This window comes from Chiloscyllium plagiosum, chromosome 6 (assembly GCF_004010195.1).
Source record: "Chiloscyllium plagiosum isolate BGI_BamShark_2017 chromosome 6, ASM401019v2, whole genome shotgun sequence".
Lineage (NCBI taxonomy): Eukaryota > Metazoa > Chordata > Chondrichthyes > Orectolobiformes > Hemiscylliidae > Chiloscyllium > Chiloscyllium plagiosum.
This window is the reverse complement of record NC_057715.1, coordinates 14,968,282-14,991,482: the sequence shown is the minus strand read 5'-3', so window position 1 is coordinate 14,991,482 and position 23,201 is coordinate 14,968,282. Positions and strand designations below refer to the sequence as shown.

Genomic DNA, 23,201 nt, shown 5'->3' with positions numbered 1-23,201 from the left:
ATTCAGTTTTCTTATAACTAAAACCATATTCTCATTCATAATTTAAAATAATTGTACGGAAATGTGTGATTTAATGGCAACCCGATCATTTTTATTTAATTATTTGTTTTCAGGATGTATGTAAAGCCAGCAGTCTCGATAGGTTTTGATCAAGCAGATAGAAAAAAAAATTGCCCTGGTGAGTAGGTTGCCAACCAGAAATTCTAGAGAGGAGATAATTTCTTTTTTGCATTGTTTTTCACGTGGTTAAGATCTCAAAGACTCCTTTAAAAGGTAGTGAATCCATAGGAATACAATTCCTATGATTCCGTAAGAACTCCCAAAGGAAAGTGGATGTTTTTCTGAAGACAACTACTTTACAGTATTATGTAGAAAAAGCTAGGGCACAGGACTACTTTGAACAACTCTTTCTAGGGGCAGGAACAGCCAGAAAGGCCTCCCATTGCGCTATAAGATAGTAGGATCCTAATTGTTGTATTTTGACTGCAGTGGAGCAACTTTAACAGTCATTTCTCTGATACTAACAAGTCTTTGATTTGTTAGATTTATCACATTCAATTTTCACAGCTAGAGATTTGAACCTCCTGCATTACTAGCTCAAGTCTGCATCTACTTGTGAACACATCGAAAAATATATCAAAAACCTCTCAAGATCTTAGATGGCATAGTTTATGATAATTTTCCTGTTACGAGTATTGGATGGGTTTATGTTCGAATGTGGCCCAGACTGTAGTGGGTGGACACTCTTTGGCTCAGTGCCACCCATGGTTTTTAACTAACCACAAACTGTCAATTTTTGCTCAAGTCACAGAATGACTTGTGTGATAAATGGAAAAAAAAGCTGAGTGCTTTAGTTAGAAGGTATTGTTATGACAGTGTGTTTACAACTGTGTGCATATTTTTGTTGAGAGCTGTCAACACCAAGGGAAAGTCTTGAGATTTGTAGTGGAGAGACAGCTTGAAGGGTCATTGGTCTAACTTTAAGCTGTCTTTAGACTTTTTTTAAGAGATGTGTACATTCCAATGAATCACATTATCACACTAAAATAAGTGAAACATAGTATTTATCTGATACAGCCAGCAGGAAAACATATCCTCACACTCAATTTATTAACTGAATTGCATCTCATGGAAGCTGGTATGTAATGGGCAAACATTACTTGTGCTATAGATTCCACAGTGCCACAGCAAAAACTCTGATTTACTCCCTCCTTAACTTGCACACAGCTAAGAGCAGACCTGTGACCTTCTCCTGTGTCCAATCTACCATTACTTCTCAACAGTGATATAGTAATTTGAGAAGTAAAGTTCTGATTCTAAATATATGTCTTCTCTCAATATGCTATCATGTACTGTCAATAATATTAAAGTACTGTGTCATTTTACTTCTACATCAGAACTTTCTTGAGCATGTATAGAAGAACCTCAATTGTCTGAAGGACATGGACAGGGAGCATTTTGTTCGGTTAATCAAATGCCAGATAACATAGTTTAGCCAACCACTGGGACCTTGCGATCTTGTCAGATAATCCGAAATTCGGGTAATTGAATGCTGGATAATCGAGGTTCCTCCGTATTTGTAAAATTATTCTGTTATTTTCTAATGGGTTTATAGTGTATCAGGAGTTTAACTTAAATCAGAACTTTATTCGGGTTTGCTTGGTTTATCTGGAGTTGTTGTAAAATGTATCTAGGCAAAGTGAGCACTGCAGATGCTGGAGATTAGAGTCAAGATTAGAGTGGTGCTGGAAAAGCACAGCAGGTCAGACAGCATCCCAGGAGCAGGAAAATCGACATGTTGGGCAAAAGCCCTTCAACAGGAAAATGTACATAGCTGATTGATTTGCGGTTTTAGGCAAAGTGTAATGAACTCTTTTTGTTTTATACAGTTTGTGTAGGAACTTGCATCTAATAAGCATTGTAACATTCATGGAACATGGAGTTCTGGGGTGTTGTTATGTTTGATTGTTCCAAATTATTATTTATATTAAGTATTGCCAAGGTACAAGGGCTAGTTGCAAATCTTTCAATAGGTCACTCCAAACAATTCAAGGGTCACTGAAGAATAGGTTGCAGGTCACAGTTAGTTGGAGTCATAAAACAGATACACAGAAACAAGCTTCATGCAGTCAAGAACCACTAAACTGCAGTGTTAGGAAGATGATTTTGGACTGCTGGCTCTGTGCAGTCAGAATTCAAGGGGTCATTCTAAGATTCAATAGGCACGTTATTGCTAGTATTGTTGAGGCTCAGTGAAAAGACAAGAGCAGTTGGATAGTCCTGCAGTCAGATTTCAGGAGGACATTCTATATGTTAGTAGGCAGCTAGGTATTGGAGTTACACCTCATGAGAGACCCTTGGATCAGTGGGAGCTCAGGGAAGCTGTGTGCCATCAATAGTTTGATGCAGCTGTGAATTAGGGTGAAGTACATCAACAAATAATGAGCCAGATTAGAGATCAGGAAACAAACCAAGGTCATGCTGCTTCTGAAAAGCTGGAGTTGTGTATTTAAATAACTGCTGGCATGCAGTTTCCCAAGTCCAGGGAGTGTAGCGCCAGGAAAACAGTTGGGTCACTGTCATTGATTCAATCCATGGCAGAGTGGATCTTAAGGAAGTTTCACAGCCAGATCATCACAAGTAAACAATTGGATTTTAAAACTTGTTTTAATGAGATTTGGTGATCCACAGTGCCAGTAATGTCTAGGCATAGTGGGGTGGATGGGTGGGTGCTTTGCTGAGAAATCTGTTGGCTCTGGTTTGATTGCTTTTGCGATTTGATGTTTTCTTTGGGACGTTGACCATAGTTTGTCTGTGTTCAGTTTGGGATATTGCAGTGTTAATTGTGTCTGTCTTGGCAAAGTCTAAACCTTTTTTTGTCAGTCACCTTTGCAAGTTAGATTGACCAAGTTTTATTTGAGGGCAGCACAGTGGCTCAGTGGTTAGCACTGCTGCCTCACCGCTTCAGGGATCCGGGTTTGATTCCACCCTCAGGCGACTATCTGTGTGACATTTGTACATTCTCCCTGTGTCTGCGTGGGTTTCCTCCCATAATCCAAAGGTAGGCAAATTAGGCGGATTGGCCATGCTAAATTACCCATAGTGTTCAGGGATGTGTAGATTAGGTGTGTTAGCCATAGGAAATGCAGGGTTACAGGGATAGGGTAGGGGATGTGTCAGTCTGGACTCATCGAGTCTGTTTCCATCCCGTAGGGATTCTAAGGAGCTCCATATCATTTTCAGTCCTGAAGAAGAGTTATACCTGAAACGTTGACTTCTCCACGCCCTGATGCTGTTTGGCTTGCTTTTTTCTTGCAGCCTCCTGATTGTCTACCTTTTAAAGAAAACCTAGCTGACTTGTTTCTGATAATAAACAAAATACGGTCCGAGATGTGGATAATTGGCCACATCATCACCCTGCTAAAATTTAAAATGTGTTCTGATCAGTGAAGGAGTACAACTAAGAAGGAATAGGTGCATTCCCCCAACTTCACTTGTAACAAATATCATACTGTTTTTAAAATCTTGTGTCATTAAAGTGCAAATCTTTTTATGTTGCATTTATTTTCCTTTCCTCCATCAGGTATTCTATCAATCGAACAATTGATCAGCAGAGTGGGGGTCATTGGTGTTACGCTAATGGCACTGTTGTCTGGTTTTGGTGCAGTAAATTGTCCATACACGTACATGTCATACTTTCTGAGGTGAGAGTGCTGATTGTTCCGGGAAATCTCTATTCTATCCCTGTATTCCCTTTTCTGTATTCATTCAAATGTAGATGTCACTAGCTGGGCCAGCATTTATTCCCCATCCCTAATTGCCCCGGCGAAGCTGGTGGTGAGCTGCAGTCATTGGTGTATAGGAGCACCCACAGTGATATTGGGAAGAGATTTACCGAAGTTTGACCCTGCAGCAGTGATGGAACAGTGATAGAGTTCCACATCTTCACAGTGTGTTGCTTGGATGGGAATTTGCAGGTAATGCTGTTCCACATATTTGCTGCCCTTATCCTTCCTGGTGATAGAGGTCATAGATTTGGAAGGTGCTGTTGGGGAGTATTGGTAAGTTACTGTAGTGTATCTTGTAGATGGCACATACTGCTGACACTATACATCTAGTGGTGAAGAGACTGAATACTGAAGGTGGTTGGGGCACCAGTATTGCAGACTGCTATGTTCTGGTTGGTGTTAAGCTTCTTGAGTATTGCTGGAGCTGCACTCATCCAAAGAAGTGGAGATTATGCCATCACACTGTTGACCTGTGTCATGTAATTAGTGGACAGGCTTTGGAAAGTCAGTCATTCATTACAGAAGTCCTAGTCACTGACTTGCTGTTGTAGAAACAGTATTTATATGCTGGGCCATTCAGTTTCTGGTCAGTAGTAACCCCAAGGATATTGATCGGAATTCAGCATTGATAGTTTGATTGAACATCAGGATATGATGGTTAGATTTGTTCTTGTTATAGATGATCATTGCGTGGCACTTGTTTGGCATAAATGTTACTTTCCACTTATCAGCACAAGCTGGATGTTGTCCAGGTGTTGCTACAAATGGATACAAACTGCTTCAGCATCTGCGAAGTCACATATGATATAATTTGTTGGGTGTGCTAATTTAACTCTCAACTGTTGTCTACAATGGAGGAGAAAATGAGGTCTGCAGATGCTGGAGATCAGAGCTGAAAATGTGTTGCTGGAAAAGCGCAGCAGGTCAGGCAGCATCCAAGGAACAGGAGAATCGACGTTTCGGGCATAAGCCCTTCTTCAGGAATGAGGAAAGTGTGTCCAGCCTGGACACACTTTCCTCATTCCTGAAGAAGGGCTTATGCCCGAAACGTCGATTCTCCTGTTCCCTGGATGCTGCCTGACCTGCTGCGCTTTTCCAGCAACACATTTTCAGCGCTGTTGTCTAAAATGGCCTAGCAAACCTCACTATTCAAAGATAGTTGGGGATGCACATCAAGAGAGCCCCTTAAAGATCAAAGAGGTCATCATTACTGTAGATGTTCTCCCAGGGATGGGGGCCTCAGTGGAGGTGTGATGAGTGAGATAGAATAAAGTAGTGAGATATTATTTAAGTTATTTGAATTTAGTTTAAATTAGTATTTATTTAATATATTCATAGTTTAGTTTAAGTAGATATGTTTGTTTTGAACAATAGTAGGTCGTTCATTAGCAATAGTACTGTGTTATGGCTTTGTTGTAGTGCTTTTTTTTCTGTTTTGAGTTTTTTTGTATATAGGTAATTTGTAAAATATTTAAAAAGGTTTTCAATAAAAATATTTATTTAAAAAAAAGGTCCTCATTGTGTTGAACCTCAGGAGATGGAAGAGGTATTAAATGAATATTTTGCATCAGTTTTTACTGTGGAGGAAGAAATGGAAACTAAAGAACTCAGGAAAATAAATATTAATGTTTTGAAAACATCTCAAATTACAGAGAAGAAGTGCTTGAGTCTTAGAAAATATAATGGTGGGTGAATCTCCAGGACTTGATCCAGTGCGACCCAGGACTTTGTGGGAGGTTAGGGAGGAATATTTATATCATCTATAATTATAGATGAGGTACTGAATGACTGGAGAGTGGCTATTGTGCCTTTGTTTAAGAAAGGATGTAAAGCGAAACCTGGGAATTATAGACCTGTGAGTCTGACTTCGGTGGTGGGTAAGTTTTTAATTCTGAAAGGTAGGATATATATGCATTTGGGGAGGCGAGGATTCATTAGGGATAGTCAGCACAGTTTTGTGTGAGGGAAATAATGTCTCACAAAGTTTTTTGAGGAAGTAAGCAAGAAGATTGACGAGGACAGAATGGTAGATATCATTTACTTGGACTTCAGTAAAGCCTTTGACAAGGTTCCATATGGTAGACTAAGTTAGATCGCGTGGGACTCAGGGTGAGCTTGCCAATTGGATACAAAATTGGCTTAACAATGGGAGATGGAGAGTGATGGTGGAGGGTTGTTTTATGAACAGGAAACTTGTGACCAACAGTGTTCCACAGGGAGTAGTGCTAGGTCCACTTTTGTTTGGCATTTATATAAATGATTCAGATGAGAATATGGAAAGTATGGTTAGTCAGTACTAAGATTTGTGGTATAGTGTACAGTATGACAGGTTATCTAAGGTTACAAAGAGATCTTAATCAATTGGATCCAATGGACTGAAGAGTGGCAGATGGAGTTTAATTTGGATAAATGCAAAGTGTTACATTTTGGAAAAACAAACAAGGACAAGAATTATACAAATAAATGTAGGGCTTGGGCAGTCTTATAGAATAGAGAGATCTGGGGTTCATATACAAAAATTTTTGAAGTTTGCATCACATATAGATGAGGTGATTAATAAGGTCTTTAGCATCCTTGCCTTCATTGCTTGGACCTTTGAGTATAGGAGTAGGGATGTCATATAGAGGTTGTACAGGATGTTGGTGAAGCCACTTCTGGAGTACTGTGTCTAGTTCTGGTCACCCTGTTAAAGGAAGGGTTGGAGAGGGTTCAGAAGAGATTTACCAGGATATTGCCAGGAATGGAGGGTTTGAGTTATAAAGAGAAGCTGGATAGGTTGGGACTCTTTTCACTGGAGCTTAGGAGGTTGAAAGGTGACCTTATAAAAGTTTACAAAATAATGAGGGATGTAGATAAGGTGAATTGCAGGCGTATTTTCCTCAAGGTGGGGGAGTTCAAGATGAGGGGGCATATTTTTAAGGTGAGAAGAGAAAGATTTAAAAAGGACATGTGGGCAATTTGTTTACACACAGTATGGTTCCTGTGTGGAATGAACTTCCAGAGGAAGTGATGAATGAAGTTAAAACATTTAAAAAACATTTAGTTAAGTACACAAATAAGAAATATTTGGAGGGATATGGGCCAAGCGCAGGTAGATGGGACAAATTTCATTTGGAATTATGGTCGGCATGGACCAGTTGGACCGAAGGGTCTGTTTTCGAGCTGTATGACTCTATGACTATATAAATATTAGTTTTGTCCAAATTCCATGTAAGAATACATTTTAAAGTTATCCACGTTGATCTCAAAAACTTGACCAATAACCTTCATGATATATGGGCACATACGTCCATTTAAGAATGAAAAATATTACAATGGCTCTGAGTTTGAGCAAGTTAAAGTGACACATTTGTAAATCATTGAAGCATGGGATGCAAGGCATGTATGGAAGAGAGACAGCATGGAGAAACAATGACTGACGGGGAAAGAGTTTGAGATGAACAAGAACAAGAAAAGTCTACGTGGAAAGGAATTGAAGGGTTGAAGACAGAATGGTTCATAGTTGAGTATTGAGGTTTACACCACAGAGAGATTATCACTTCCTCAGCAGTGCAACAGATTAACATTTTTATTAAATGCCGTCTTTATATTTTAAGAGCCAAAAGCAGGCAGGGGTGTTAGGGTTGGTCTTGAGTTTTTGTGATCTGGAATCACTGTCTGAGGGTAGTGGAGACAGATTCAGTAGTAATTTTCAAATGGGAGTTGCATTTTGCAGAGTTCTTGGGAAAGAGCAGTAATGGAATTACTTCAATAGAATTTTCAAAGGCATACATGATTTGCCTCATGTTATGCTGCAAGATTTCCTGCTTGCAAGTATATTTTAAAAGACTGCTTTATGAGCCAGACTGATGATCGTACAGAGCAGTGTAACGTGAAAACATTCAGCTTTAGCCCATGACCTTGTGTTGTCCCCTACAACAGTGGGTTGTTCCAATGTGAATGCTGAGACATGTTGATAGCTGTTTAGATCCCACTTTGACATTTACTTGATTTTGTAATGTGCTTTTCACTTTTATTCTATCCCAAGAAATGTGACCGATAGTGATATTCTTGCACTGGAGAGACGATTGCTGCAAACGATGGACATGATTGTCAGCAAGAAGAAGAGGTAGGAACTGTCAATAAGGAGGTGGCAGCAGCTTATCTGTACAGCAGACCCTCAAAGGAAGGATGCATTATTTTTAAAAAATGCATGCATTTGAACAGGAGAGCAACTTGCGTTTTTATAGCACTTTTAACAATGCATAACAATTCGCAACATGCTTCTCAGGAGTGTTATCTGAAGCAGAAGGTATTTGATTAGATGTGCAAATGTTTTCAGAAGTCTCTTAAAGATTGGGAGAGAGGGAGCAAAGCAGAGAGCTTTGGAGAGGGAATTTCAGAGTCAGGGTTCAGGTATTGTTTACTTTCCTGATGATTTAACCTCCTGGCGTCCAACCTCCATAAAGTTGAACCCAAATTTACAAGTAACTATTAGCTTCAAATCAAAAGGAGTAGGCAATATCGAATCAGTATTATAAATAGCTCTTAAGTCGCTAGTAAAATTGGAAGTTGGACTAACAATCCATCCTATTTCCTTATTAATCACGTCAAGTTCCCATCCAGTTTCCACACAGTTGTATCTTGAAACTATACTGTAGTTCTCCATGGTCAAAATTCTGGAACTAGGCGAAAGTGAGGACTGCAGATGCTGGAGATTAGAGTCGAGAGCGTGGTGCTGGAAAAGCACAGCAGGTCAGGCAGCATCCGAGAAGCAGGAAAATTGATGTTTTGGGCAAAAGCCCTTCATCAGGAATGACAATGATGAAGGGCTTTTGCCCGAAACATTGATTTTCCTGCTACTTGGATGCTGCCTGACCTACTGTGCTTTTCCAGCACCATACTCTCGACAAAATTCTGGAACTCCCTTCTTTTATGTATGTACACCACATGTTCTGACCACAGCAGTTTAAAATGGACTTAAAATCATCTGCTTAAGGGTAATTAGGAATAGGCAATAAACGCTAGCCTTGTCGGCAGTACTTACATCATATGAATTAATTTAAAAATTAATTTATATGAATTCCATGAATCTTCCAGAATTCCTGATACTGGGTTAAAGGCGCTAAGAAAATCATGATGCTGGAAATGCTGGTATGCAGAGTGGTCACATAGTTATTCCAGTTCTTGTTAAATATAAGGAATTTCTAATATGTTTCTACATAGTCCACTTTTGTTTTGAAGCTGTCAATTATCTGTTAATTTTAACATTGTGTAGCAAAATTTAAACTGCTTAGAAAGAATTAATGAATGAGCAAAAATTAATAAGGAATAATGTTTAATAATTGTGTATAGCAAATAAAACATTTTATCCCCCAGCTCACCCACAGTATCTCCTTAAAGTAGTGATGCTAAGTTACTGATCACTTGCCACAGCTTGCCATTTGGAATTCTTGCTAATTCTATTGCTAATACTGCTCATTCGTTTTCTAATACGGAACTGGATCGTGCATAATTGGGCCTACAATTTCAGCGCCTGTGTTTGCACAGCTTCTGCATGAAAACTTTAATCTTTTTATACATTGTTGGTAAGATAGTAAGTCGAAAATCTGAGTGTATGATTTTCTGATTATTATGAATGCTTGGTTACTGAACAGTGGGAGAGATTTGTTCAGCAAATGTAGTTATGTGAAACATATTCATCCAGGTTGTGTTTCAGGTATTTTCAAGTAAACCTAATTTTGTGGTTTAAGTTGTGATGCTACAGCTATGGGTATGGCTTGTCAGTGATTTCTGTCAGACAAATATCCCTTAAGAAATTGGTATGCTGAAATTTCCCATGAGCAAATCCATTCTATTTAAATAAGTTTGCAATTCAATTTATATTTTACTACTGTGATATTATACAATAATTCCCTTGTTATGATTGGATATAAACATACCTGGCAGAAATATGCAAGCATATAATGGTATTTTGCTGTGTATCTGTATTGATCAAAGTGCCTTGAGTAATTGATCTTTTAAAGCACCAGCATTGCATTTGACTCCGACTCACTTTGCAGATATTGGTTGAGTGCAGCTGAATTTGTATTATGGTGACTGTACAAATGACTGTCATACTATTAATCTCCAGTTGGTGGCGCTACCAAGCTGTTAGAAACATCGAATCAAGATTCAGTTTATAGCAGTGTTTCCCAGAAGTTTTCCCATTGTCACCACATTTTAGGGTCATGGTCATTGACAAGAACCAGACCTGTGGGAACAGGATGGCAGAGGCAAGCTGCTTCACTTACAGAGTTTGAAGTTAAAATAGCATGTTCTTCTCCACAAGGCTTTTCCTTGCAGCATTGAGATCTCAAGGTTCAACCAGTTATTCCACACCTATTTGAGAAAAATACTCTGATGATTTAAAGGCGCAACACATTCCTTAGCAATTAGTCAGGATTCCTTGGCAGTCTTTGCTGCGTAGGAGCTTGAGATGCCAGAATTTTGGCACCCGACTCAAAAACCCCCACATTTTGGGAAGCTGTGGTTTATAGGCATAGGGGTCTGCCATTTGGCTCACAAGAGTTGCTTCACTGATTAAATTAGAACAAAGATGATTACTAACCCCATTCACACACCTTTAACATCCCTTAATACTTTTAATAATTAAAATCTAGATCTCTATCTTGATTTAATTTGATCCCAAGGACCCTGGGGGAGGAGAGTTTCAGATTTCCAAGACCATTGTGTTAAAAATATGATTGCTGATTTTAAGATTCTGAATTTTAAGGTTTTCATGAATTCTTACACCTGTTGAAATAATATTTCTGTCTCCTGATGCATTCTTTTATCATTTTAAATACCTCAATTAGATCATCATTTAACATTCTAAGTTTGAGAGTGCACAAGCTGAACTTCAAGTTTTCCAATGATGTGTTTCTTTTATTCTCAGCCAATCTCATCCCCGATGGACCAAGTTTTTACAGTGTAAACAACAACCAGTTTTACTGACTTGATATGTAACAGTTCCAGAAAACAAAACTCAATCCCAGCCTGATGCTTATACTAGTCTGTGGTATTGGACATGCTTAGAAAATTAATTAATAGAACTTGCATTTACACTGTCTTTTGCAACCTTAGGCCATTCCAAGGTCAGTAAGAAGCCAAATAGCTGTAGTTACTGTTGTCCTGCAGGAAGCATGGCAGCCAATTTGCACACAGCAATGTGATGATAATCAGGTAATCCGTTGAATGAAGGACAAATATTAGCCAGGACAGTTAGCCAATTTTGCCCTTTTGCCCTTTTTCGAAAGTTTCATAAATGTTTGTTCTCTCCTTGGGACTTCTTGTGCACCTGAGTCTCAAACTGGTTGTAGCAATTTCCTTTAACATACATTAGATCGTTCATTTCTGTTCTGATATTCTTAATAATGTCTGTAGTATTGTTATATGATAATACACAAATTTTGACGGGATGTGGTTTATTTGCATTGCAACGAGACTCTGAAAATTTTTCTTTATTTTACTGTGCAATTTAAAGTTCTCAGGAAGTACACATTCTCGGATCAGTGCGGTTATGGTGCTTACCTTGCAACGTAAGTCTGTTGACCTACATTACTGATTCACATAGATTAGTTGCATGAAGAACTTATTACTGTAACATAATCATTATTCCAATCAGATTAAAATTGAACAATTCCTGAAATAAAAAAAAGTGAAAAAAATCTGATGAAATTTAAATAGAGAACAGGAACAACGAACAATGGGAATAAAATCAGTGGCGATGTTTTAGTTTGTGATAGTTGTCACCAGCTGAAATTTTCAGTTTCATAACTCAAGGGAGAACTGTCTGAAGTATTACATCTTTTCCAGGGTGTGATTTGCAACACATTTCACATTTTGCTTTTCGCAACATGAGGAAATGTTCAGTTTTAAAATATATTTTAAAGTTTGGTACTGCATACTAATTAAAAGAGAACAAACTTATATTCATATCAAAAAAGATAAATTGTTTAAATAATGCCTCTCACCACATGAGTAACCTAAATCAAATTGACTAGGTAGAATAAATCAATAAAATATTGATCATAAAATGATGCATCACAGAAGACCATTCAGTCCATCATGCCTGTACTAGCTTATTTGAAAGGGCAATCCAATAAGTCTAATTTCCATGCCCTTTCTCCACAGTATACATTTTTTCTTTCTTGATATTTATTCCGTTCCCTTTTAAAAGCTTTCGTAAACACACTCCGTATTATCCTAACTTGATGCATTTAAAAAAATGAGCTCCCCTCTAATTCCTTTGCAAGTTAGTTTAAATCTGTATCCTTTAGTTACCAATACTGCTGGCAGTGGAAGCAGTTTTTCTTTATTTATTTCCTGATAGCTCTTCAGGATTTTGAACAATTCCGTCAAAACTCCCTTAACCATCATTACAAGAAAAGCAATGCCATCTTCTTCAATCTTTAATCCGAAAAAGAAATGATTGTGGAAAATATTATCTTCAATAAGTTTGCATAATATTTAATAGATTTGGAACAGGAATATTTATATTTTTGCAAAGATACAGAATTTTGTAGGAGATAGCTTTATGCTGTTCTGTTTTACGGGTAGTAATGGAAAAGTGAAAGCAGGTTGTTTGTTTTTTTCCAGTTCACCAAAGCTGAACATTAACTAGTTCCTGGCTAGCTAGTTACTGGAGTTCTCCAGCTTCAAAAGGGAGGAGAATAATGTATTTGAATAAGTGATGTTGTTATTAGAAAGGTCAATGTTCCAATACTTCACAGATAAAAAGAAAATAGAGAAAAGAGCATGTTGACTAATATTAAAGAAGGGGTTGCTGATTTGCAGCTGTTTGGAATCCTGGCTTTTGATCATAATCCAATTTATCTGAAAGCAGAAAGTTCTGACACCATAGTTGAATGATTTGGAATGTCCTGAAATCGTGAAAAGTTCTACAAATGCAATTTATTTTAAATATCACATATAATTTATGGTTTTGAAAGATGACTGAATCATTTGAGTATCATATATAATTTATGGTTTGAAAAGATGGCTGAATAATTTGAATTAAGAGGACTATTCTGTTGAGTTTTAAACTCAAAGCCTGACACGAAGCATTGTTGGCCAGTCAGATAATGTAACGGACAAGGGAGATCCCAAAGTTTGTGGATCCCTTTAAAATATTTCCATAATATGCCACAAGAATTGCCCATATCTCTCTCCCTACATACTCACTCACTCTCTCTCAACCGCACAAAGATATAGAAACAAATATACGTTTTTACATGTGTGCACACTGAGTGATCTGTACAGTGCAATTCAGCATGTGGGTTGCTTTTAAAAACAAAAACTAGCCAATGTACAGTTTCAAGCCTGTTTTACATTAGTCATTTAGATCACAGCTAATCTGTAACCTGTTTTCTGCCTTGGTGCAACATTCCTTATACCCTAACTCTCAATCTCAAGTGTATCTCAGTATGAACTTTATGATACCATTGTGACACAGGTTTGGCATCTGAATTGAGTGTGGTGGTATTAGCTCTTCCAGTGAAAATGCTGGAAGCATTCAGCATATCTGGGCAGACTCATGGGATTAGAATCTGTGATATATTGGCATTAAAGGTTTTAAATAGACATGATGCATTTTTTCAATTTTAGTCCCTTCTGTCATGCTTCATTGAATGTTGCAACATAATATGAGTCCTTTGATTTTAAAGTATGTGTTGGCACTCTGGAAGATTTATCTAGTTAATCCCACTGCCCTGCTCTTTACCAATTACAAGCATTTTTTTCCTTTTCAGGTATTTCTCTGATTCCCTTGTGAACATTATTACTGAAACTGTTTCTGCTGCCCTTTCAGGCAACACATTGTATTGAAATACTTCTTATCTCACCTTTGATTCTTTTAAGGTGACTTCTTAAATGCATGCCTCTGGGCTACTGATCCTCTGCAAATGCCATCTTCTCCAGTCTCTCCTAATATTTCTTTAATTTGTAAAAGAAAACGTTGTGGAAAAATCTAATCTTCAATAAGCTTACATAGTGTTTAATAGATATGGAAGAAGGATCCTTAAATGTTTGCAAGAATACAGAATTTTATAGGAGATAGTTTTATACTGTTCTCTTTTATAGATAGTAACGGAGGAATAAAAGCAGGTTGTCTTGTTATTTTTCAGCTCACCAAAGCTGAACATTAATTAATTCCTGGTTAACTAGTTACTGGAATTCATTCTATCAAAACCTTCAAATTTTTGAACACGTCTATCAAATTTCCCTTTGCCCTTTTCTGTTCTAAGGACGACAATCCCAGTTTCTCGATACTCTCCACATTACCGAAGACCATCTTTCCTCATATTCTACCAAATCCTCTCCAAGGACTTGCTATCCTCCCTGAGGTGAAGTTTGGGTCCCAGAGTTGGACATAACCAGAGACTGAACTATGTTTTATGAATCTTCAAAAAATATCGTTGCTTGTGTACAGTGTGCCTCCACTTATAAAGCCAGGATAATAATGAGTGACAGATAACTGCCAAGAATTGTTTAAATTTTAAACAAGGTGGATTGACTCTGATTAATCAGGGTGTTAGCAATGAACCAGAGATTGGCCGTCACTTAAATTGTTATATTGAAACAGGGGGTGCAGTATGTGTATGTATTCTTTCTGTGTGCAGAGACCAGGCTCTGTGTATTAATAGATATAGTTTACAGGCACACCAGCGCACCACAGTGAATCTTAAACTGACAATCTTAAATTGCTGGTTAGTGTAATTATCCATGCACTCAATTCATGAATTATGTAGCAAACCTTGACAAAATGCGGAATCAGATCTAATGTTTAGCACTGTGTTATGGGTTTTGTGAGCACAGGCTGGATGGTGTGAGACTCCTTGCTTTGTTATAAAACATTAAAGAGAATATGCTGTGTAATGTAATCCGCCATTCCCTTCCCTGTCAGCCTTCCACAGGGACCATTCCTTCTGGGATACCTTGGCCCGTTACACTTTCACTTCCAACTCCTTCCCACATCCCCATGGCAGCTTCCCATGTAATTGCAGAAGATGAAACACCCTGCCCATTAACTTCTTTCTTCCTCACTATCCAAGACCTTAGATTCAGTTTCCAGGTGAAGCAGTGATTTACCTGTACATCATTCAATTAGGTCTACTATATTTGCTGCTCACAATGCACTCTCTACTTTGGGGAGATGAAACACAGACGGGGCAACCACTTTGCAGAATACCTACATTCTGTCCTCAAAACTGACCTTGAGCACCGCTGTGTTCCCTTATCAACATCTCTGTTTCTGATTTGCTGTAGTGCTGTAGCAACACCTCATTTTCCACTTGGGGACCCTGCAATCTTCAGGACTCAATATTGATGTCAATAATTTTAGGACCTAAGCATCTTGTCCCATGTACTTATCCCATCCCCCAAACACCTGGCCTTGTCATCACATGGGCTGCAACCACAACCAACCCCTTGTCAGCTGCCAATGATCCCCATTATCAACTGTTAATTCTCTCAGGCTGGTCTTTATCCATTCCTTTGTCTGCTGAACAATTGTTCTGTCTGTCTGAGGTCCATCTCCATCTATCATTTATGCACCCAACCCCCCCCCAATTTTCAGCACTTATACCAACATTTTCCAAGCTACTATCAGTTCTGAATTTAAATGATTAGCTTTGCTTTCTCTGCAGAGATGCTGCCAGACCTGCTGAGGTTTTCCAGCAATTTCTGTTTTTGTTTCTGATTTCCATGCCAGGCAGCATGTTGACTGTGTAGTTAGCACTGCTGCCTCAGTGGCAGGCACCCACGTTTGATCACCACCTCGGGTGGGTGACTGTGCTGAGTTTGCACATTCTCCTCGTGTCTGCATCGGTTTCCTCTGGGTGCTTCGGTTACCTCCACAGTCCCAAGATGTACAGGTGAGGTGAATTGCCCTGCTAAATTGCCCGTAGTGTTCAGGGATGTGCAAGCTAGATGCATTCGACAGGGGAAATGTCTAAATAACAGGGTAGGGAAATGGGTCTGGGTGAAATACACTTCGAATGGTCGATGTGGATTTGTTGGGCCAAATGGCCTGTTACCACACTGTAAGGATTTTACAATTATATGAAATAAACAATGAAATGAGATGATGGAAGGCAATGGCCTTGTGGTATTATTGCTAGGCTGTTAAACCCAGTATCCAGATAACGTTCTGGGAATCTGCATTGGGAATCCCATTGTGGCAGATGGTGGAATTTGAATTCAATCGAAGAAATCTGGAATTAAGAGTCTAATGATGACCATGAAATTGTTGCCGATTACTAGAAAAAATACATCTGGTTCACTAATGTCCTTTAGGAAAGGAAATTGCTGTCCTTACTGATCTGGCCTACATGTGATTCCAGACCCATAGCAATGTGGTTGACTCTAACTACCCTCTGGGCGAAATAAATGCTGGCACATTCAGTGGCAACTACATCCAAAGAAGTAAAAAAAACACAGAAATACAAAAGTGATGGATTTGTAATAGCAGAATTGGAAGCTTAGTTCTTTCTCTCTCTTTTTGCCTCTTTCTCTCAACCTACTAATAATCAAAGCATAGAAACATCCAAAAACGTTGCTGCTATAGAGGATATCAATTAACAATAGGCATCTCAGGTTAAACCTCCCAATATGGCAGCAGTAAAGACTTTTTAAACTGCATATTCTTGATCTTCCTATTTGTGTTAGACACTCTCCCCATTTTAAACTTTACATCTTGAATTTTGTGTGTTTATGCTGTGTTAGTTTTTCTCAGAGTTAGTAAGTGATAATATTCCTCTTTTACAAAAGAAAGACTTTCAACTCGATGTTCAATTTTTGTACTGGTGAACTGTGTTTAAATGTGATTTAGCTTCAGTATTAAAGCATTTAAATATTTTTGATTCAGCCAGCTGAAAGGGTTAAAAAGAGAGGAGCTGATTCACCCTTGCTTGCCTGATTGTAACAGTCATAGATAAAATCTCATAACGTTTCTATTCTTGAATTTTCTGCAATCTACTTGCATGAGCAGTTGTACGTGTTTATTCCAAAGCAACACCCATGAAACATTACTTCCTGACTTAACTGTTCTGAATCCTTAGAAGAATAGGCTGCATTAACCATTATCTTCCTGTATTACAGTTAATAGATTCCTGTACTTGTCGTTATTACACTAATCACAATGTTATACTTCAAACACCCAAGTGTGATGATATTGCACAAGTAAATGAAATAATAGTAAAGATTTCTTGAGCACTAACAGCAGAAGGTAAAGCATGCCATTTATCATGGAAAGTCTATCATTTCACACGACAAGGAAGTTCGACTATTAACCTTTAACTTTTCAAGATATCTAACAGAGTTGTATAATAACTAGGATATCATTGCGTTGTGCATTGTTGAGCAGCATTGGTCGGTTGGTAAAGACGGAATTGCAATGGAATCATCAGTTGCAGCGGTATTGTAACTGTACCGGTCAATGAGAAACATCGGTAGTTAGAATAAAAGTTTTCTATATTTATAATAGTATAACGCTGAAGATATCTACTCTTCCCATTCAATGCCTTTTCCTCACTATATTGTGCCCTTGGTCGTTAATCTGAAGCAAGAAAGAAAAGTCATTTTCAACTCAAAATGTTAATCTCTGTTTCTGTCTCCATAGATGTTACCACACCTTCTGAGTGTCTCCAGCATGTTTTTATTCTAGATTTCCAGGACCTGTGGCATAATACTTTTATTTTAGTGTCATTGAATATCCTGACTCAGAATTCTGATGAGATTTTATAATGGCCTGGGCTTTTGTCAACAGTAGCTTCCCTTGCTGTCTATTGAGATCTGGACGACTTTTCTGATTGGTGCATTTGTGCTTTGCTTGGTAATGTGCTTGTCACCTCTAAGAGATCTAATCTGATTTAATCCTTGTTGGGTTACCTGATAGAATCGCTATGACCAGGAGAATGATGCACCAACGTGGAGAGGTGATGAATAATCCTGCAGGATTTTGGGGAATGATTAAAAGTGTGACATCATCATCTTCGAACAGTGAAAATATCCTTTTACAGTGACTAAATGTAATTCTGCCTTCTGGAACTAGAAATGTTGATATGCCTTGTGATTTTGCACAGATTTCAAGCTGTTCTGTCATAAAGCATAAAGATTTACAGCGGAGAAACAGACTGTTTGGCCCAGCTGTTTATGCTAGTGTTTAACTCTACATGAACCTTCTCCCAACTCATTGATAATTGCACAATATTTAGTACCATTTGCGATTCCTCGGATTTTGAAGCTATTTGGGCCCATTTGAGGTAATACCTGGACAGTATATAGGCTTGGGTTGATAAATGGCAGAAACATTTATGACACACAAGTGCCCGACAATAACCATCTCCCAACAAGAGAGAATCTAGTCATCATTTGGTATTCAGTGGCATTACTATTGCTGAATCCTCAACTGTCAACGTCATGCAGGTTACCATGGACCAAAAATTTAATGGACTGGGCATACTGAATTGGATAGCTCAGTGGTTAGTACTGCTACCTCACATCACCAAGGATTCAATTCGATCCATGGATGACTGTGTGGAATTTGCACGTTTTCCCTGTGTCAGTGTGGTTTCCATTTGGTGCTCCGATTTCCTCCTACAGTCCAAAGATGTACAGATTAGGTGGATTGCCCATGCTTAATTGTCCAATAGTGTCCAGGGAAGTGCAGGCTAGGTGGATTAGCTATGGGAAAAATGCAGGGTTACGGGATAGGGTGGGGCACTGGGATCCTCTCCCTGATGAAGGGCTTTTGCCCGAAACGTCGATTTTGCTGCTCGTCGGATGCTGCCTGAATTGCTGTGCTCTTCCAGCACCACTGATCCAGAATCCTCTTTGGACAGTCAATGCAGACTTGATGGGCCGAATGACCTCTTCCCACTCTGTAGGGATTCTGTAATTCTACACACATACTATTGCTACAAGAGCAAGTTACATGTTGGGAATTTCATAGCACTTAATTGAATCACTGAATCCTAAGTGCTCGTCCACCTTATACAAGACACTAGTCAGGAGCGTGATGGAATACTCTCCACTTACCTGGATGGGTGCAGTGCTAACAACACTCAAGAAGCTTGGCAGCATCTAATACAAAGAGGCCCACCTGATTTGAAATCCCAGCTTCTTGAACATTCACTTCCTCCACCACAAATGCATAATGGCAACAGTGAGTATGCCATCTATGTTATTCATCGCAGCAGTTCACCAAGGTCTCTCTTGATAGAGACAGCACCTTCCAAACCCATCACTCCAATACCTAGAAGGACAGCAGTTGCACAGGAACAGAACCACCCTCCAAACCATACAATTTTCTTACTTGGAATAATATCACTAACCCTTCACTGTCACTTGATCAAAATTCTGGGACTCCGTCCCTGACAGCACAGTGGGTATACCTATACCACATTGACTGCATTGGTTTAAGAAGGCGCTTACTCAGTTTTTACTGAAACTTCTGCAGAAAATGGTTAAAAGTCACTTTTCTAAGGTATATTAAAATTCTTCCACACTTTCATTTAATCATAATGACCATCTCCACTTTCTCGATGATGACTAGAAATGGATGGCAAATTCTTGCTTAGCCAGCAATGCTCATATCTGTTAAAGAATATGTATATATTTACAATTCTATTCCTTTCCTCCGTCATGTTTATCTATTTTCCAGAAATGTATCTGTGAAGCGTCACAACCATTCCATGGGGCAGAAAGTTCCACGTTCTCACCACTCTGAATAAAGGCATTTTTCTGAATTCCCTGTAACATTTGTGTGTGGGTATCTCCTTATTTATGGCACCCACCACAAGTAGAGACAGTGTCAGCATAGAGAAACTATCAAACTCTGTCATAATCTTAAAGATCTTTATCAGCTTACCTTCTCTGATAGGTATAACGTCTCAATTCCGGTACATCATTGCACTTCCTTGAATGCTGTTATAATCTTGCACCAGATGAAAGCCATAATTAAGCACTGTAACTCCAAGTATGTTAGAAGAGTGCACGCATCATTTCTTGTCAATGCTTCAGAATCACAGGCATTTCCTTCCGTTATACCTGCATACCACTCTCTATCTTTACTGTAGTTAAAATCCCATCTTATGAGGGCCATACTGAAATTGTTTCTGTTTATTGTGAGTTTTCTTTAATGTTTCTCTTCAGATCTCTCACTTATTCAGCAAGAAGTAGATGCGCTGGAAGAACTGAGCCGACAGTTGTTTCTTGAAACAGTTGATCTTCATGCCACTAAGGTATTGATTAAATGGACCCTTAGTCCATCATTAGAAACAAAACAGATATGTAATTGCCCACTTAACGTTTACTAGAATTTGTTCTGCTAAAAATGATTAAAAGTCACTTTTCTGTGCTATATTAAAATTCCTCCACACTTGCACTTAATCAAAATGACTTCTCTTTGTATAATGTTACGAGACTAAAGGAAACGATTCAGTTAATTGTGCCTGTACCAGCTCTATGAAAGAGCTATCCAATTAGTCCCATTTCCTTCTGCTTTTTATCCATAGCCCTGCATTTTATTCTCCTTTCAAATACATACCCAATTTACCCTTTGCACGCTATAATAAAATCTACATCTGCCTCCCTTTTGGACTAGTTCCAGTCACAGTTTTCTGTCATCTTTTCTTCGCTATCTGTTCCTGTATGAGCTTTTCTAATGCGAATTCTCCACATAAACCTGATTGCTGTAATAATGCCTTCTTGCCAATGATGGTGCTGCAGCTTCAGTTTTAGATCTACTAAATGTAGCTGCTATTGTCCAAACAACTCTCCCTCTGCCTAGGTTTAACCATTTAGTTATAAATTTAAAATATATTATACTGAATCATTTCTCATCCTGCAGCCTTTCTTCAGTTGAAAGCTCTGGCTTTGTCCACTTCAGTGATTGACCAATATATTAAGGGGAGTAGTACATTGTGCAAGGACTGAAGAACTGCAGAATGCATGAAATGATGAATTTGCAATTCTGTAGTGCCTTTTCTGAACCTGAGGGCAAGCAGAAGAGGTGTACAGCCAGTGAAGTACTTTCAGTCTTTTGAAATGTAGCTTGCAAAATAGCATCCAGCAAGTTCCTACAAACAGCCTATGATAACAATCAGATGATCTATTTCTCAACCATGTTAATTGACCGATCAATTTTAGCCAGAACACTGAAGAGAAGCCCTCGGCCCTCCTTCAAAATAGTGGTATATTTCACATTCAAGTCACCATAGTCTTACCAGACCATAAGCGAGAGATGACTGGTGGTGTTTTAACCTGAGGATCACCATACCTCAGACGAGGAGAGAGGTTGAGAAGGAGAGTCCTTATGTTAACCTCAGCCAGTGTGAGGATTGAATCTACGTTGTTGGCATCACACTGGTTTGCAAACCAACCCTCCAGCCAACTGAGCTCAACCGACCCTCCTTTCACACTCAACAGAAAAGGCAAATGGGGCACTTAATTTAATATCTCATTGAAAGACTGTACCTCTGACAGTGCAACATACGTTCAGTACTGCACAAAGAATAACAGTTTAGATTGTTGTGTGTTAAGTCTGCAGGCTTAATTTGACAGTTACATTCCAACTTGGAAAGTTTATTCGTCAAACCACTAATTGAATTCCTAATAAATGAATCTTTGTTGACTAATTGATTTCAACAGCATTAAAGTGATGCTGTTGTGGTTATATACTCTCCATTGCATAATAGATCATTATGTAGTCCTTCTAAAAGAAAATCAGCCGAGCAATGTCAAGGGAGATTCGCTGGTGTTGTAAATACAGCCTGATCCTGTAATATTTTGACACAAGAAACATATTGAAAACAAGCCTTAGGAACTTGCTCATTTTGTCCCAAATTCTTTTGTTTATTGTACTTCATACTGTTACCTGGACATTTGATGTACATGCTTAGAAAAAAGACTTGTCAAAGTTAGCCTCTTTCTAGCTTCAGTGTGGTGGGAAGCAACATTTTTAAGTAACTTCAACATGTTTTCCTTACTGGGTGGTGAAAATATAGGCATAATAGGAATAGGATGTTGACATAATTGAAAAGCAATCAGGATAATCCCTCCAGGACAATGCATGATTTGGATGATAAATTATTTCCTATATTAAATCATAGATTCACTTCAGATGAGAGCCGTTGTATTTGTGAGTGGTATGGTTGCAAGTTGTGGGAGCTGTATAGAAAGTTTTAAGCAAATTTTCATTAATTTACAGATCTCTCAAGTTGCTGGAAGATGTGGGATAGAAGCTTACAGCATGGAAGGTGGCCTGTCAGCCCAAATGCCTGTGCTGGGTCTTTTGAAAGACCTATTCAATTAGTCCCATTCTCCTGCTGTTCCCCACTCTACCATTTTCCATTTTCCAATATTTATCCCTTCAAAAGTCAGTATTCAATCATCTCTGCAATGCCTTGACATCTGCTTTTGCTAAGCCCTAACCACTGTTCTAAAAAGGATTCACATAACTTCTTTCGGCACTAATTCAAACCACATTAATATTTTAAATATCTCCATGTTGCTTATTACCTTTGATTTGCTTGATCTGAGAAAATGGCATTGCACTGATGCAGTCATGCTCAACAAAAATATCATGTATGTGGATGGAAAATAAATGGATTGAGTAAATTCCCAATATTCCTGAAGTGTTATGAGATTGACATCTGCACTTCCTCACCAATTCAGAATCATCCTGGAGCTGCAGAAACAGTGGTAAAAGCCTAATACTACTTTCATCTTTTACAGGAAAGAATTGAATACTCAAAAACATTTCAAGGAAAATATTTCAATTTCTTGGGTTACTTTTTCTCAATATACTGTGTCTGGAAAATCTTCATGGTGAGTGTAACTCTGCTAAATGTCTTGATGTCCACTCCAGTAAGGGGAAAGAGTGGGGTTTTGGAAGCAATAGCATTGTTAGCCAGACCACAAACCCCACAAGGGCACTTGCCTCTGTTTATACATATCTTGTCCTACTTAAATGTTGCTGCCTGATGAGTGTAAACCGCAGAATTTCCAGTCCACATATTTTCAGAATTTGATACTAAGTTACTTTAAGCTTGCCTTTCACTCATGCTCTCCAGCAGTTGTCACCACACTGGCTGACTTTATAGCTCCCACTCTTCACTGGAACATTTGTGTTACATTGAGACAAATGTAAGTGATTCAGCCCCTTTAAGTTTGTTCCACCATTCAGACAGATCATTGCTGGTCTGTGTTAGCTCTACCAGCCTACCTTGGATCTATATCTCAATGCTCTTATCCGATAAAAATCGATCAGTCTCACTTTTAAAAATTTCAATTGCTCCTCAGCTTTAGCTAAGAGACTTACAGATTTCCATGTGTTCCTCATGTGAATCAGTGTTTCTTGACGTAACCGTTGAATGACCTGGCTCTAATTGT

General features: G+C 38.5%; 1 protein-coding gene across 1 annotated transcript in view; it reads left to right on the top strand.

The window, feature by feature from the left end:
* Window positions 1-23,201, top strand: part of si:ch73-390b10.2 (Golgi pH regulator) — a 45,371-nt gene that overhangs the window by 10,095 nt on the left and 12,075 nt on the right. The window contains exons 6-10 of the mRNA XM_043691267.1: window positions 3,584-3,704; window positions 7,816-7,896; window positions 17,704-17,813; window positions 19,962-20,050; window positions 22,545-22,637. Of these exons, the coding sequence (XP_043547202.1) occupies window positions 3,584-3,704; window positions 7,816-7,896; window positions 17,704-17,813; window positions 19,962-20,050; window positions 22,545-22,637 (494 nt within the window). The remainder of the gene's footprint in view (window positions 1-3,583; window positions 3,705-7,815; window positions 7,897-17,703; window positions 17,814-19,961; window positions 20,051-22,544; window positions 22,638-23,201) is intronic.